General features: G+C 39.8%; 1 protein-coding gene across 3 annotated transcripts in view; it reads right to left on the bottom strand.

Annotated features, from left to right (window-relative positions):
• Positions 1–623: 623 nt before the first annotated feature.
• The window catches only part of LOC121326896 (CMP-N-acetylneuraminate-beta-1,4-galactoside alpha-2,3-sialyltransferase-like), a 90,073-nt gene continuing 75,425 nt past the window's right edge, over positions 624–15,271 (bottom strand). For all 3 annotated transcript variants that reach the window (XM_041270526.1, XM_041270525.1, XM_041270527.1), the window contains 3 exons: positions 12,848–12,994; positions 9,724–9,870; positions 624–3,559 (listed from right to left, as the gene is read on the bottom strand). In XM_041270526.1, coding sequence (XP_041126460.1) covers positions 3,470–3,559; positions 9,724–9,870; positions 12,848–12,994 — 384 coding nt within the window. In that variant the 3' untranslated portion in view covers positions 624–3,469. The remainder of the gene's footprint in view (positions 3,560–9,723; positions 9,871–12,847; positions 12,995–15,271) is intronic.

The following is a 15,271-nucleotide window of genomic DNA, read 5'->3' as shown; positions in this document are numbered from 1 at the left end:
GGAGTCCAGATTTTAGCCCAGTGCGGGACAAAAGCACAAAAGCTAAAGCGACGTTATTAGCTGCCCAAAAAATGAACAGAGTGTCTGGGTGATTTATTAATTCCCTCCAAACATAATGAAAGAATACAAAAATACTGATGAAGAGGTCTGTGAATGTGCAAGCTCGGTTCACTTGATTAAAACAGACTTCAGCCTTCTCCGAGATTAAATCAATGTACCTTTCTCATTTCTAAATCATAAAGAAACACATGCACTGTATTCACTTTTAAACTGCAGGCAACTGAAGTGGACTACAGCAAAAAAAAAAACAACAACAAAAAAAAAATTAAAATTAACAGGGATGGGCAGTTTAGACTCCTGATGCTACCCAGAACTTTATATTCATATTTACAATCCTACAAACATGAACTGTACAATTGTGACTGGAGCTTAGATTAATTGGGAGTTTGTTTATGCAATAAAGCATCTTTTCATAATAATAAAAAAAAGAAAACATGAGTGAAATTCTGCTCTGCGACACAGCTGGCGAGAAGCAGTTAGTCAAGGCACTGCAGACGTTTACAGGTTCTGCCATTCACAAAGGCTTTTGTCTTGGCACTATCAATGTTCTACTCCAGGGTGCAATGGTGGTGGTGGTGGGGGGGCGGTCATACAGCTTCTAGCCAAAGCTGATGTTGAGTGTGGTGTTAATGGTGGGAGGGATGGAGCAGATTCCAATAGTGCCGAATAAAATGAGAGACTATTTGTTCTGAGAGCATAACTAGTGGCCTTTTTATTTGTTCAGTGGGAACCAGAATTTGTTCATACAGTACACTGTATGTAGATATACCTGCAAGCATTAAACATTAAAATATACTTCATACAGTACATCAGAAGACAAAAGAGAGATCTTTATAAGGTAAATGCAATATAACATTTCTGAAACACAACTTCACATTATAGATATAGGGGTCTATGTTAATCATCACAGATCTTAAATCAGCCACTGAAATTTATAAACATGATTTGTTTTGGCAGAACTCACTGTATTTCTTATATGTAATGATATTAATAACCAGTATATCATTGCATTTGATTCGTTCTAATACTGCAGCTATTTGGAAAAATTGAAATAAACCCCAGATACCGGTATATACTGAAAATAAAACCCAAATTGGCATTAAACAAAACTGCCGGCAGGTAGCAATTTGCTTTTTAAGTACACATTCTTAATGATAAAAAGCTAGTATGGTTGCTATGCTAAAATATTTTGATAGGAAAGCCTACCACCAGAATTCTGAAGAAAAAAAACAAAACAAAAAAAAAAACACACATCCACCTTACATTTAATTATACCATGGAGAGGCCACATATTTTGCATATTTAGAATTATATTCCCAGTTGTTTTTTTTTAAATCTATTTTATACATAAAAGCAGCATAAGAATATACTTTCAGTATTAATATGGCATGAGTGAACACTTACTGCACAGTGAATGATAGTTTACAGATGTAGTCATTGATTCAGGCCATTAGTGTTTACAATAATCTTCCATCTGTACCTAAGAATACCACTAATCAAGAAAAGTGCATTGGAGTGTAACACACTAGTTAGCTAGATGGTGATGAATAGTTTATTATATAAAACATGAGAAAGGATGCTACGTTTGTTATTCATGTCACAGATAAGTACATAAAGAAAAGCAACGTTTCAGAACAAAAAATGGATTATGTAAAAAGAAAATATACAAGGGTCCTGCAACTTGCCTGCTGAAAAAAAAGCAACTAGTGTAGCAGTTATAAATTTCAATCCTAAATACGACTCAGGTATCAATGACCTCCATTTACTCTTACTGCCAACAAAATACATAAAAAGTTAAACACAAACACATAATTGAAATCAATTGAGTGCACAAATCTGACCATTGCCTTTCTTTATCAGTATAAATAAGATTTGTAATGTTTGAAACTTGCACACATGTGTAAAATCAGAGTGATATTTAGTGACTTTTAAAAGCTTTATTTGACAACTGATTTGTATGTGTTGGTTACACATTTGTTGATATGGTAACAGTCATAACTTGTTATATGTATACGATTCAAACTTCACGTTACAAACCATTATCAAAGAAAAATGACACCTTGTTAATATTCCTCAATGACTGTGAAAATACTAGACCATCAATATTGACCTACAGTAATTCATTATAGCGATATCCCCATGGATTCAAATAAGACTCTTATTGCACAATGGTTTGAATCATTTCACTGGTGAGTAATTATTAAGCAAACCCCACACTGCAGACCAGTTAGAGAGTCAACTGTCATCTGTCAGTTAAACCCAGAATGGTTCAAACCATTAAGCAATAGTAGTCTCACTTCCAACCCAGAGCTCCTTGCAAAATAGATAAAAATAAATATATTTTGTTTGTCTAGCTAAGATACTTTTTAGTCACTTCACTTCTTGGAGACCCTGTGGATACCTAGGTGCCCACCTTCACACACAAAAATTCATATATTATTACTTAAATGGTGTAATAATACTTAACTTTCATTCTACCAATATCCATATTAAATTAAAGTTCATTCAACCTAGGCATGATCCAAGCCTAAATTAAACAAAACAAAAACTAAAAAAAAAAAACAGGTTCCATGATAACAGCACTGAAAAACTGTACGAGTTGGTTGCTTGAATTTCAAAAACCTCAAAAGCAACTGGGCAAAAAACATGTCCGGGCTCTGGTATTAGGAAGCACGAATGGATATCAAAAACATCTTTCCTTGATGAATTCTTTGTTCTTTGTTTAAACTTGTAGAGATTTTGAAACCGTCGACCATTTTTGTTTGTGTTTGTTGTGTTTTCAGTATTCATTCCAGCAGAGAAAATAAGATCACATAAATAATCCAGTAAGTCAGGTGTTTAAAAACAGGAGTAACTTCTCAAAACAGAGCACCTTGCCCTTTCTCAGCGATAGCAGCAGGAGATGTACGTTGACACCCGGACGGACACTTTCTCATAGAAGTAGTTATCGAAAGGGCAATGCAAACAACTGAAAACCGAAAAAAGAGAAGGCGGCGATTCTCTGATGTCTAACGTTGTTGTATACATTCAAAACACATTACGGAGGACGTCTCCTCCAGAGGTACATTTGGCACATCACATTGTCTTCTGTTCTGCTATTTTTTCCACTGTTTTTAAAAATTAAAACACTTATGCTTCAGTTTGTAGAAGCTACAAAAAATAACACTAAGTAAAATACCCCCACCCACCCACACTCCACAGCAACTTTCACCCAACGACACAGGTGCCAGCTGAGCATGTCTGATCCTCTGGGGATTTGCTACAGCCGCCTTGCCGGTTTTCTTTTCCACCGTCTTTTTGATGGAGATGGGGTCCTATCTGTACTCAGCTGTTGTCTGGTACCTCTCCTGGGGTTCTCTTCCCTTCTACTAATCATTTGGAAGGGTTTTTTTCCCAACCCTGAGATGTTTCAGATCCCGTTTGTCAGGTCGGTGATAACTTTGCCCTTCACCAGCTTGCGGAGAAATTCCTTCTCCTTCCCAATGTTGTGGGTCCAAGACTGAAAGAGAAGGAGAGGAGATTGTAAAACAATTATAATGCAAAGCAAACTGGATGTATAGTGTTCTCCCTTGCTAAACCACACTGGTCTTCATAGCTGAACAATTAAAACCCTTTATCACTTTTGAATGCCATCAGAGATGATTAATAAACCAGCAATAAAATCGCTTTGTTCCCAAGCTTTCAAAGAAAGTATGACCAATGAAATCTCCTGCACATAACTAGACATGACTGGAAAGTCCTTAGATTTACATAATGGTGATTTATTCTAGTTTTTAAGCCAGATAAAACTTGTGCGCTTCTCATGTTAGTCTCCTTTTTCCTGTGTGTCCAAGGTGGGTGGTGATCCCCTAAATCACACAGCCATGCTCATGGTCAGCTCTCTGATGGTAGGGCAATGTTAATAGCCTGTAACCAGAGCCCTTGATTCCTCTTAGGTGTTCTGAATAAGCCCCAGCGCTGTTTTTAAACAGGCCAGGCCTGCATTGCAAGGATTCCTCAGCCCACCTGCTCTCAAGAGGACCTGTCTATCCAGAGCACTTGACACCACAACAGACCAGAGATTGATCACAGTGCAGCCTCTATGGCTGTACACAGTGCAAGAAGAGTATTCTGTTACACTGTGTGTGTGTGTGCGTGTGTGTGTGCGCAATGATAAAGGACCTACATATCAACACGGGGCACCTAGCTGTGTGCGTTTACTGTGTACAGTTCACAGGCTGTATTTTTACAGCAGAGCCAGGATTAAACTGGGATAATCACCTTGCCCTGTTCCATATAGTACCCCACCCACACATGGTGCGAGGCCGTAGCAAGACATGACTGTAGCAAGACATGGACAGACCTGTGCTGATCGGCAGAGTGGAAGGGGTAGTGAAAGTAATGTTTCATGCAAACTGTTTCCACTGGCAGGGAACCTGTCTTGAACCACAATGGGGTTCAAAGGGTTTCAAAGCCTGGTGTTAAACCCACAGGAGCTCTTCCTACTCAAGACACCTATGTCAGACAGTGCCTAGTTGTGTCGCAATGTTCTTTTCATATTGCTCCAGTAAGTAACTCTCTACACACATTTTGGTTGTATTTTTTATCGATTTAGACAGATCAAGCACATGGATTCAGTTTACAAGAACTACCTGCTTGTAAGCTCATTAGAAATATTAAAAACATTTAGATTTTCAAATTGACAATAACAGAATTTGACAAAAATACAATAAAAGCAAGTATTATACTGAAAGTGAATTTCTTAAATGTGTTTGGTTTCTAAAATCGACAAGTCAGATGAATCGGGGAGCCGCATTAGGTCAGATTTCAAAGAGGCCAGCAAATTTCATCCGAGTTGTTCATCTGCCTCAAGTGGGAACTGGCAAAACTATAATATACAAGTGGCCCGTGCAAGAACTTGCTTGTCCAAAGTAATCTGTCTCAGGTTCTTTATATTAAAAGGATTGTTGGCCAGTTTTAGGGAAGATCTTTAATAACCTGGGTTTCCAAGATGCATTCGACTTTTAAATCTATATTAAATGGGACATTTGTCCATTAATGCCTATTTTCAGGAGCTACAGGACAATGAAGAATTGTTCGAAATGTACTATTTAACACTAGAACTGCAGAGATTTTGGATTACATACAATCGCTGCATCTGCAAAACGTGCAGCTCCATTTTAAAACGGCTTTGAAATGAAAAAGAAAATTGTCAGTGGTGACATTTCGTCCTTTGCCCAAGTACGGCTCCATTAGCCTCAGCACAACACTGTCTCCGTCTCTCAACAACAGAGCGCGTTTTGTCCTTTCCCAGGTAGGGGAAACCATTTACAAGGTATTTGGAATCCACGTCAGCTGCAAGCCAGAATTTGATGCCAAACTTGTCTGGTTTGTTGGCCAAGTACTGTGTCCAGCGACAGCGTGCCTTTGTGGGAAACAGCTGCTCATCCACGGTCCAGGCGTATAGCATGCAATGCTATTTGTGATGAAGCGGTCCAAAACCTCTGATGCCATGGCAAATTTATTTGTAATAAGTCGGTCTGCTCTTGTTGTTCTCAAATCACAACATATGAATCTCAGGATTTCCTTTTGTGACCAATAGCTCTCCACATAAATGCTTTTGCCCGCATATGTGCCATGCACATACAGGATTCCAATGAAAGCTTGTAATTCCTCCAAAGACAGTTCCCAGGGGTCAACATTCAGTACCCACTGTGCCTCTGCCACGGTACAGCGCTGAATGTGAAGCAGCAGCTGCATACAGATCAACAACAGAAATGCACCGAGTGGGGTATCTATGTTTCGTTGTGCGTGCGGCGTTGGGCCTGAAGCTTCAAACAAAACATTTTCTGATGTGCGTTTTCTCAAAGCCTCATCACCAGGATTTATAATTTTCCAAACTGTCCCACCTTTGCCCGTCTCCTGAATTATGCTTGGAGAAGCTGATGCAGCTGACGGAGAAGCGGATTGCTTGGTGCTGGTGGCGCTGAAGCGGCAGATTCAGGAGGAGCCGCAGGGCCAGCAGCTGGTTCTCCAGTACTGGATCTGGATCTGCCATGGCCAGGGCTACGACCTCTCCCTCTCCTGGTCGGCATTTGTTGCATTTGACCTGCAGGTAAATCCGGCTCACTGTCCGAACTGCTGGTTTCGACAGCCCAGGATGCGTCGCTGTCATTACCACTCACCCCGCCATCAGCACCTCCTTCAGCCAAATTTTGTAACAGTTCAATCACTTCTTCAATATTCAGTACTCGTCTTCACAGTCAGTACACGGATAATGATGAATTGGAGTGCCCACAGCAGAGTCGAATAAATGCTAACACCAGCCAGCCTGTCGCCAGCTCTACAACTAATACAAAAGAATTAGCATACATGATAATGAGGTGACTGATCGAGGCACTGATCATAACACCTAGGTTTGCAATGTTCTCAAGATTGAATTACAAAGGACAAACTTGCTGAGCGGATTCAGATGAGAAAAAAAAAAAACTGCTAATAAAATAAATAAATAATAACATGTGATGTGTTGAATGACTTTCATTAGTATTTCAGCGCTCAACAATGACTAGGATTTTATTTCCAAATGTATGACTAAATTGCCGGCAATATTGTATTGATTTCAATACGCCGCATAAACTGCGGGTCTGGCGGTTGAAGACGCGAGTGCTTACAGCTTCTTCACTTTTACAATTCTGCAGCTGAACGACCGAATGGGTATTTAATTCAAATATGTAGTAACACTTAAGAAAGGACTTGCATGAGATATTCACATATGCGGAGATATTTAACTGCAAAAGCCGTTCAAAAAGTGGCTATGGCAGTGCTAGTGTTATTGGCATTAGTTGTTTGTGCTGCCCAGCTTAGCTAATTCCCCAGATACTGTATGATGCAATTTTTCACATGAACTGCCCCCAGTCACTAACCTGTACTTGATTCAAACCTGACCTTCTGAAAACGAAGACATCAATCTTTTTCACTTAATTACATCAGATCAAAACAGAGAAAATGAGAGACATAGACGGAGGAAGGGTTTCCTGCTGCCCTAAACCTGACTTCCAGGATTGAATCAATTTTCTTTTCTCCGTAACACTGAAGCCCAGAAAACAATCTCGTCACCTGCCTCCCTCACTCGCCTATCCTGCTGCCGGGTCACACAGAAACAATTACACTGCCCTCAATAATTCATCACCTGCAAGCACGCAGTATTTGTAGCAGCAAATTGAAATACAAGAGCTAAATGTAACTGCAGGGAGAAGATTGGATGGCATGACCGGAGAGCGAGGATCACCCCCCAACACCAGGCCTGGACTATCCCACTGTAGTGTAACGTGAGATGCACAAATTAAAGAGAAACAAATTCAGACAATGATTTACCATTCTGAATTAAAAGGTAGAAACTGTTGTGTTTGCTTGTGTTCAAAAATGTACGTATACAGTGCCTACAGAAAGTCTACACCCCCTTAAACTTTTTTCACATTTTGTTGTGTCAGTGCCTCAGAGTTTCATGCATTTAAATGATTTTTTCCACTTATCTACACAACATACTCCACACTGTTAAGGTGAAAAAAAGTTTTTATTGAGAAAAAATATATACATATATATACAAAACTGAAAGCTCATAATTGGAAAAGTCTCCACCCTCTGAGTTAATACTTGGTGGAAGCACCTTTGGCAGCAATTACAGCTGTGAATCTGTTGGGATAGGTCTCTACCAACTTTACACACCTAGATTTGGCAATATTTGACCATTCTTCTTACAAAACTGTTCAAGCTCTGTCAAGTTCCTTGAGGAGCGTTGATTGACAGCAATCTTCAAGTCATGTCACAAATGTTCGATTGGATTTAGGTCGGGGCTCTGACTGGGCCATTCAAGGACATTTAACTTTTTGTTCCTTAGCTACGCCAGTGTAGCTTTGGCTGTGTGTTTTGGTTTGTTGTCATGCTGAAAGGCGAACTTCCGTCCCAGTTTCAGCTTTCTTGCAGAGGATGGCAGGTTTTCCTCAAGGACTTCTCTGTACATTCATTTTCCTTTCTATCCTGACAAGTCACCAGTCCCTGCCGATGAGAAACATCTCCATAACATGATGCTGCCACCACCATGCTTCACAGTAGGGATGGTGTTCTTTGGGTGATGCGCTGTGTTGGGTTTGCAACATAATGCTTTGCATTTAGGCCAAAAAGTTGCATTTTAGTTTCGTCAGACCACAAAACTTTTTACCACATGGCTACAGAATCAGAGTGTTTTTTTGCAAACGGGATTCAAGGTGGCCTTTTCTTGAGTAATGGCTTCCTTCTTTCCACCCTACCATACAGGCCAGATTTGTGGAGTGCTTGGGGGATATTGTTGTCACATGCACACTTTGACCAGTCTTAGCCATAAAAGCCTGTAGCTCTTGGAAAGTTGCCATTGGCCTCGTGGTAGCCTCTCTGATCAGTCTCCTTGTTGCTCGGTCATCCAGTTTGGAGGGACGGCCTGATCTAGGCAGGGTTTTGGTGGTGTCATACCCCTTCCACTTCTTAATAAATTCTTGTAATTTTCTACAAATTTCTAGAATATTTTTTTCACTTGGAAGTTGTGGGATAGGATGTGTAGATAAAAAAAAAAAAAAAAAAAAAAAAAAAAAAAAAACTATTTTAATTCCAGACTATAGGCACTGCATATGTAAAGAGTACATACTGGCATTCTGTATAATTCACCACTAGTTTTGGGTCCAAATGAAATCCCTATCGAAATGAATGGTGCGATATAGGCCTGGGTTTGTCAAGTAGTGACACCTGCTGGGAGAACTGGAAGGTGGGTTACCCCACTGTCAGCCAGCGGCTTCTTATGGATCAGTGGCACAAGCTGTGGAAAAGCTGAAGGTTCTTCTTTATTTGGGTTCCACTACTGACCCGGCCTGAATTTAGATAAGTATTACACTCTTTCTTTTTCTTAAGGCTCTTTGTGCAGATATATTAAGGCATGTAGCTTATTAGGGCATGAGAATGCAATTTTGTCAATCTGTTCTTTCATATAACCTTAAAATATGCTCCATTAAGGTGCAGCACACTCCACTTTTGAACACATGTCTACATATAATTGCTTTGTTATTGATCTTTCAGTGTGGGCTAACTAATCTCTAGCAGCAAACTTTCTACTCAAAACAGGCAGTGGTATTTTTTTTTTTGTTTCATACTGTAAGATTAAAACAAACGTTACCCTTATGTAAGCCTTAAGCCAAGTACAAATCCTTTTGACACAGTGTCTGTGTGTATTCTTAACCGTGCCTTGGTTACTCGGAGAGCTAGCAGACAGCTGACATTACCTTATCAATAGTGTTCAGAGGAGTTTAAATCACCAACAACAATGGCTAGTGAGCTTTCTAGAGAGCCAGTCCCTTAGCAAAACCAAAGTAACCTGAAGCCATGCAGTCCATTTTGTAATTTTTATTAGTATTTTTGTTTTACAGTTATCCAAAGACTTAGTTCTTACCATTATTGTGGTATCATTTAAATCCATTAAAACTCTGTGTTGTATGCCAAGAACACAAAACGGCACCTAATGCAATTCCTGTATGAATAGGGTAGCTAATAATGGCCATTAAAGAATACATTTATATAAAAGGTAGTGGACTACATAAAAGCTTTTAAAACAAGTTAAAGCTATTTATAACATCTCAATGCTGTGGAGCAGCATGGAAATACCTCTTTAATGGCAGACATCTTGATGTTCTCGTAGTAATGCAAAGGTGCGTAAGGGGTGTTCATATCATACCCGAAACCTGCCACCGCCACCTCATCACAGTTATGGAGGGCCATTGTTATAGCAACAGTGCCCAGGGTGGGAATATTCTGCAAGAGACAGGGGTAGAACTGTCAGCATTCATACACACACAAACCCCTGCAGCAAAGCACAGCACAGCACAGGACAGAATGATGTGGAGCAGGGCTTAAATCAGAAACTGTGAAGAAATTGAGAGAGAGAGAGAGAGAGAGAGAGAGAGAGAGAGAGAGAGAGAGAGAGAGAGAGAGAGAGAGAGAGAGAGAGAGACAGGGAAGACAGGCAAAACATGGCAGTAGTCATGGTGGAAACAGACAATAAATCCTGGACAAGGGAGAGATAGGCACGGAGAGAATGTAAACACTACAGGTAAATGCCCTGGAAGCAGAAGATTCAAATCACAGGTGACAGTAATGTACAACTAAATCGCTGTAGTGTTTTGAAAGTGGAAAAAAATTAAATAAATGAAAATGGACAAATGCACAAAAAAAAGAAAAAATTGCTGATTGTGCTTTCAAGCAGTGAAGGACTGAGCGGTCGTTGCAGTAATGTATTCTCTGCGGCAGTCACTGTCAAGCACCAAACCCAAGGTTAATACTCTCTCCTGTACAATGGCTTATCAGTGTACCGCTCTGAATGACAGCACTAATCCCTGTCTGGAGAGCCTGACGAGAGGCTGATAAGGCAGAGGCGTGCTACGGCTCGATAGGAGAGGTCCAAGTGAGCGTAAGCACAGTCTCCACGGAAACCCCATTCACACTTTCACTGGAAAGTGGGGTGGGGGGTGTAGTGGGGGGTGAAGCAGCCTTACAGAAATACTGACTTGAAGGATATTTCACCCAAGTATCAACCTCAAAAAATAATGACAACCAGTGTTCACTGAAGAGATCAAACTGTGGTGGTCTGTAGAGATGAGGGTTTGAGACTGATTTTTGCTCATTTAAAGCAATCTTAATAATTATTTTTAAGAACACCCTATGAAATATAAATGTACCCTCGACCCACAAGGCGGCATGGTTTCGTAACACCTGTGCATTGACCATTTGGTTGGCTGGATACTTAAGTTCCTAGTCAGCCAGGAAGAAGAGCCCCATAACCCTGATTTGTCTGGTAGGAATTAAGTTATTGAAGTGGAGGATGTGTCTGTGTGTCCGTCGTGATCAGTTCTTTATACTGCTGTTCCCTGGTTGTTGTGCTGTGTTCAGCTAAAAGTAGCAACCTTCTTTAGCCTTAGTGGCTGTAGTCCCCACTTCTCTAATCATTACAACCAATCCCATATTTAAAAACTGGGCCACGATTAAAATGTCTTAAAAGTTTTTTAACAAAGATTTTAATTTTGTTTTTCATACTAGTACCAAATGTTCATTGAAAAAATAAAACAAAAATGTTACCAAACCTCATAACTGTCTCTTGTGATTAGTTTAACATCCTGCACATATTTCTTTCTTTTTTTTTTTTTAAGTTGCTTGTTCACCATTTATTAGAAACAGAAATTGGGGGTGGGGTAGGTTTGAGATACAGTGCATCTATAGGACTCTGAACCTTGTCACACACACCTCCTTATTTAATGGCTATTAAGGGATTTACAAACTGCAGTCGCCCCACATTAGTTCCGAGGCTCACGTCATTCCATAGGATCTGCATTTTGTTCTGGACAATAGTAACTGACACCATGTGGCAGGGTGGGTGCAATATGGATGCACTGTGAAAAACGTGGCTAAGTGGTTTGAGAGGAGGACTGTAAAAGCAGCCACGTCCGGTACTAATAACCAAGACTAATAAGTCTGACTTCTATTATATGTAAAGTTTCGGAAACTATAAAAAGATCCAAAAAGGAAAATTACCTATATGGCAACAGTATCCTGGTTTTAGGAAAGGGAGATTGTGTTTAACTAACTTGCTTGGTTTTTTGGAGAATGCAATACCGACAATGGATAATTGCAAAGCATATGACATGGTTTATTTAGATTTCAAGTAAGCCCCGCAAAGTCCCGCATAAAAAGATTAATTTTCAAACTGAACGCAGTAGGGATTCAAGGAAATGCATGAAAATGGATTAGGGAGTGGTTGACATGTAGAAAACAGAAAGTACTGATTGAAGAAAAACCCCAAAATGGAGCGAGGTAACCAGTGGAGTACTACAGAGCTGCTCTTCCTAATCTACATTAATTACTTGGATTCTGGCATAAGCAAACTTGTTAAATTTGCAGACAACACAAAAATAGGTGGCAAACACCTACTGCAGCAGCAGAGGTGATCTAGACAGCATTCAGAACTGGGCAGACACATGGCAATGACATTTAATACAGAAAAGTGTAAGGTACTGCACGCAGGCAAGAAAAACGTCCATTATAAATACAATATGGGAGATACTGAAATTGAAGGAATCTATGAAAAAGACCTAGGAGTTTATGTTGACTCAGAAATGTCTTCTTCTAGACCAGGGCTTCTCAAACTTGGTCTTGTGGTTTTCATTTCAGTTAAGTTCTCAATTACTTAACTAGACCCTTAATTGAACTGATAATTTGCTTAATTAGACCTTTTTACTTGTTTTCAGCTCTTGAACAGTTGCATATTTCAAGCTAGCTGAAACATTTGATAAAGTAACATGAACTGCAACTGTTTAAGAGATGAATACAAGTAAATATGTCTGAAAAAAGAAACAAGGACCAGGGGTCACAAATGGAAATTAGATAAAGGGGCATTCAGACCAGAAAATAGGAGGCACTTTTTTTATACAGAGAATTGTGAGAGTCTGGAACCAACTCCCCAGTAATGTTGTTGAAGCCGACACCCTGGGATCCTTCAAGATGCTGCTTGATATGATTCTGGGATCAATAAGCTACTAACAACCAAACAAGCAAAATGGGCCGAATGGCCTCCTCCCCTTTGTAACCTTTATTATGAGCTAACTACGAGGCACTGAAGTCCAATGGTAGAGTGGTATGTCCTGAAAGGCACTATGCCCTTGTACTTTTTCACAGTGCCAATAGACATTTAACATTTAGCAGTGAACATTAAGTTCCACCCCCCTTCCTGCTAACTTACCCCTTTCCCCATGAGCCCATTGTTCTGAGGCAGTCCGATGAAGTGGAAAGCAGCCTCCTGGAAAAAGTAGGGGTTCAGGATGCGCATCTCTGTGGGCGCTTTGGGGACCTGCAGGGCCACCGACTTCCAGAATCCATCTATCCCACGCTGAAAATGGAACAGGAAGACAGATGGATTAGCATGATCTTCTCATCAAAGTGTCATCTGTATTTCCAGAAACATATAGAAAATTATATATTGTATATTCTCTTTGGGGGTGAAAGTTCCATCTACTGACATAACTTCTTATAAATAGACCTGCTTCACATAAATGAAATTCGGAATGCTTTAAAATGGTCGAGTCATCGTCTGGAGCATACTGTATATTCCCCATACAGAAGTTAAGGCCAGTTAAGGGGTAGTATAGTTATAGATATTAAACTAAAACAACATACTGCAGAATTTCCTGGTGCATTTTTGTTAATATATACTGTAACCAACTGATAAAAGCAGTTGAGCAAACAGGTACATTTCACTCCCCCTCACTTTTTAATGAACAGATTAATGACCACAAAACACAAGAGCTTCAATATCATCCACTCAAAAGGGCTACGTAACTCTTTCCCCTGGGGAGGACGTGAGGGAAGGTGAACCCCTGCAATGATCTCCCTCTTTATGCACTGCAGCCTGCCATGAGCCCAGAGCCACAGGCCCTCATCATATCAATTACTGGGGAAAATGGCAAAAAATACAGCTGAGCAATTACCCTGCATTTATTCAGTTCACTTTTCATTGTGATTTCCTATTATTCAGCAGCGAGACAGCTAAATGACAACAACCTTGATGGTAAACAGGCGGTCAGGTTATTGGGTTTAATGGAAATCACCTGTACAAATAAGTGAATGCCGCCTTTGATATCACAAATAAAAGGGAGCTTCCACTGAGCACGGCAAGCTGCTTTGAAATGGTCTGGATCTGTGCCAATGGCACGCCATGGCTTGAACAGGCTTTCCCGTCAATGAGTTTGCAAGGAACTGTTTCACATTGCGGAATAGAGGCAAGACAGTCTCTTATGGGTGTTTGCTTTGGTAAAAACTGAATTACAGCGCACTAACATCTGTAGGATGTTGAGGTTGGTAAATACAGAATGTCTGTTGCTCTACATGTCCACTGAATGAAACAACAAAACACCCAACATGGATACACACACAAATGGTTGTTGTTTACAAGTGCGTCTCAGTCTACTTATAATTGCAGTGAAAAGAAAAGGCAAAGCATTTAGTCCCCTGGTTAACTACTTTGCAAATACAGGCAGAGAATCCCCCTCACCCCAACAAAAAGGTTACGCAAGATAATTTTGAAAGGTTATATTTAAAGATATTACATTTTAAACACCTTCCAACACTTCAGCTTAAACCAGTCATATTTGTATATATTCATCTAGCCAAAATGTCTGTAACTGTCCAACAGGCAAAGGTGTTTGTCTGCAAGAGCTTTTGCAATTTAACCAGACCGCTGGTATCAATAACTGGAGTTAGAACAAAATAGTTCCTTCTATAGTAAAGGGAAAGTATCACTTCTAAATCTAAAATAATGACAAGTCTCTGGATGACTTCAGATTTTGGCCAGATCATAAAAATTATTATATATATATATATATATATATATATATATATATATATATATATATATATATATATCTTTTAAATTTGTTCACTTAATAATCACAAATCAGTGGGACTTCACTATTAATTGGTCCCACTTGGAATGTCAACCACCAGTATTAAAAACTGGTTCATGCATCCTAAAATAAACTACATGTACATTAGTCAACAGATTGTTCTTTATTCCTGACCTGAACATCGCCTGCCTCTGACTCTCAAACAGACTGCCAGTCATGATGAACTGTGCTAAGTTGTGCAGTGGTTTTGTGGATTAGTCTCCTGAGGCTTGGTTGAGACCACAAAAAAACACCCAGGTCTCCATAGAAATACAGGAATAGAATAGCTAGGTGACAATACAGGTTTTAACTGAGTTTTTGGCAAACCAGTGAGACGAAAAGTCCAGATGGGCCTTACAACAAAACCTGAAATGGTTCCAACAGCTATGCAATGGGAATCTTTTTTTCTCCATCCATGAGATACATGCGCAGGCTTTATTCTGTTGCAAAGCAATAATCTGTCACAGGAAATTCATGATAACTGCTTAATTAGGCTCTAACAAATTGCAATAGAAAATCTACAGCTTAGGATGCCCATGTTAAGGATCTGTTCAGTTTAATAAAACTTCTGACTTGCTCTTACTAAACTAACTGTCCAGTAGATTTCTTAAGAACTGTAATGGATCAAAATTAGTTACAGTACTCCCCTTTTCAACTGCCTGGCACAATAAATCTCACACCCCTCACTTGTAAATGGCTCCTGCTAAAGAGGAATCAGTCAAAAG

The sequence above is a fragment of the Polyodon spathula genome, chromosome 14 (assembly GCF_017654505.1).
Source record: "Polyodon spathula isolate WHYD16114869_AA chromosome 14, ASM1765450v1, whole genome shotgun sequence".
NCBI lineage: Eukaryota > Metazoa > Chordata > Actinopteri > Acipenseriformes > Polyodontidae > Polyodon > Polyodon spathula.
This window is presented reverse-complemented; position numbering and strand designations above follow the sequence as displayed.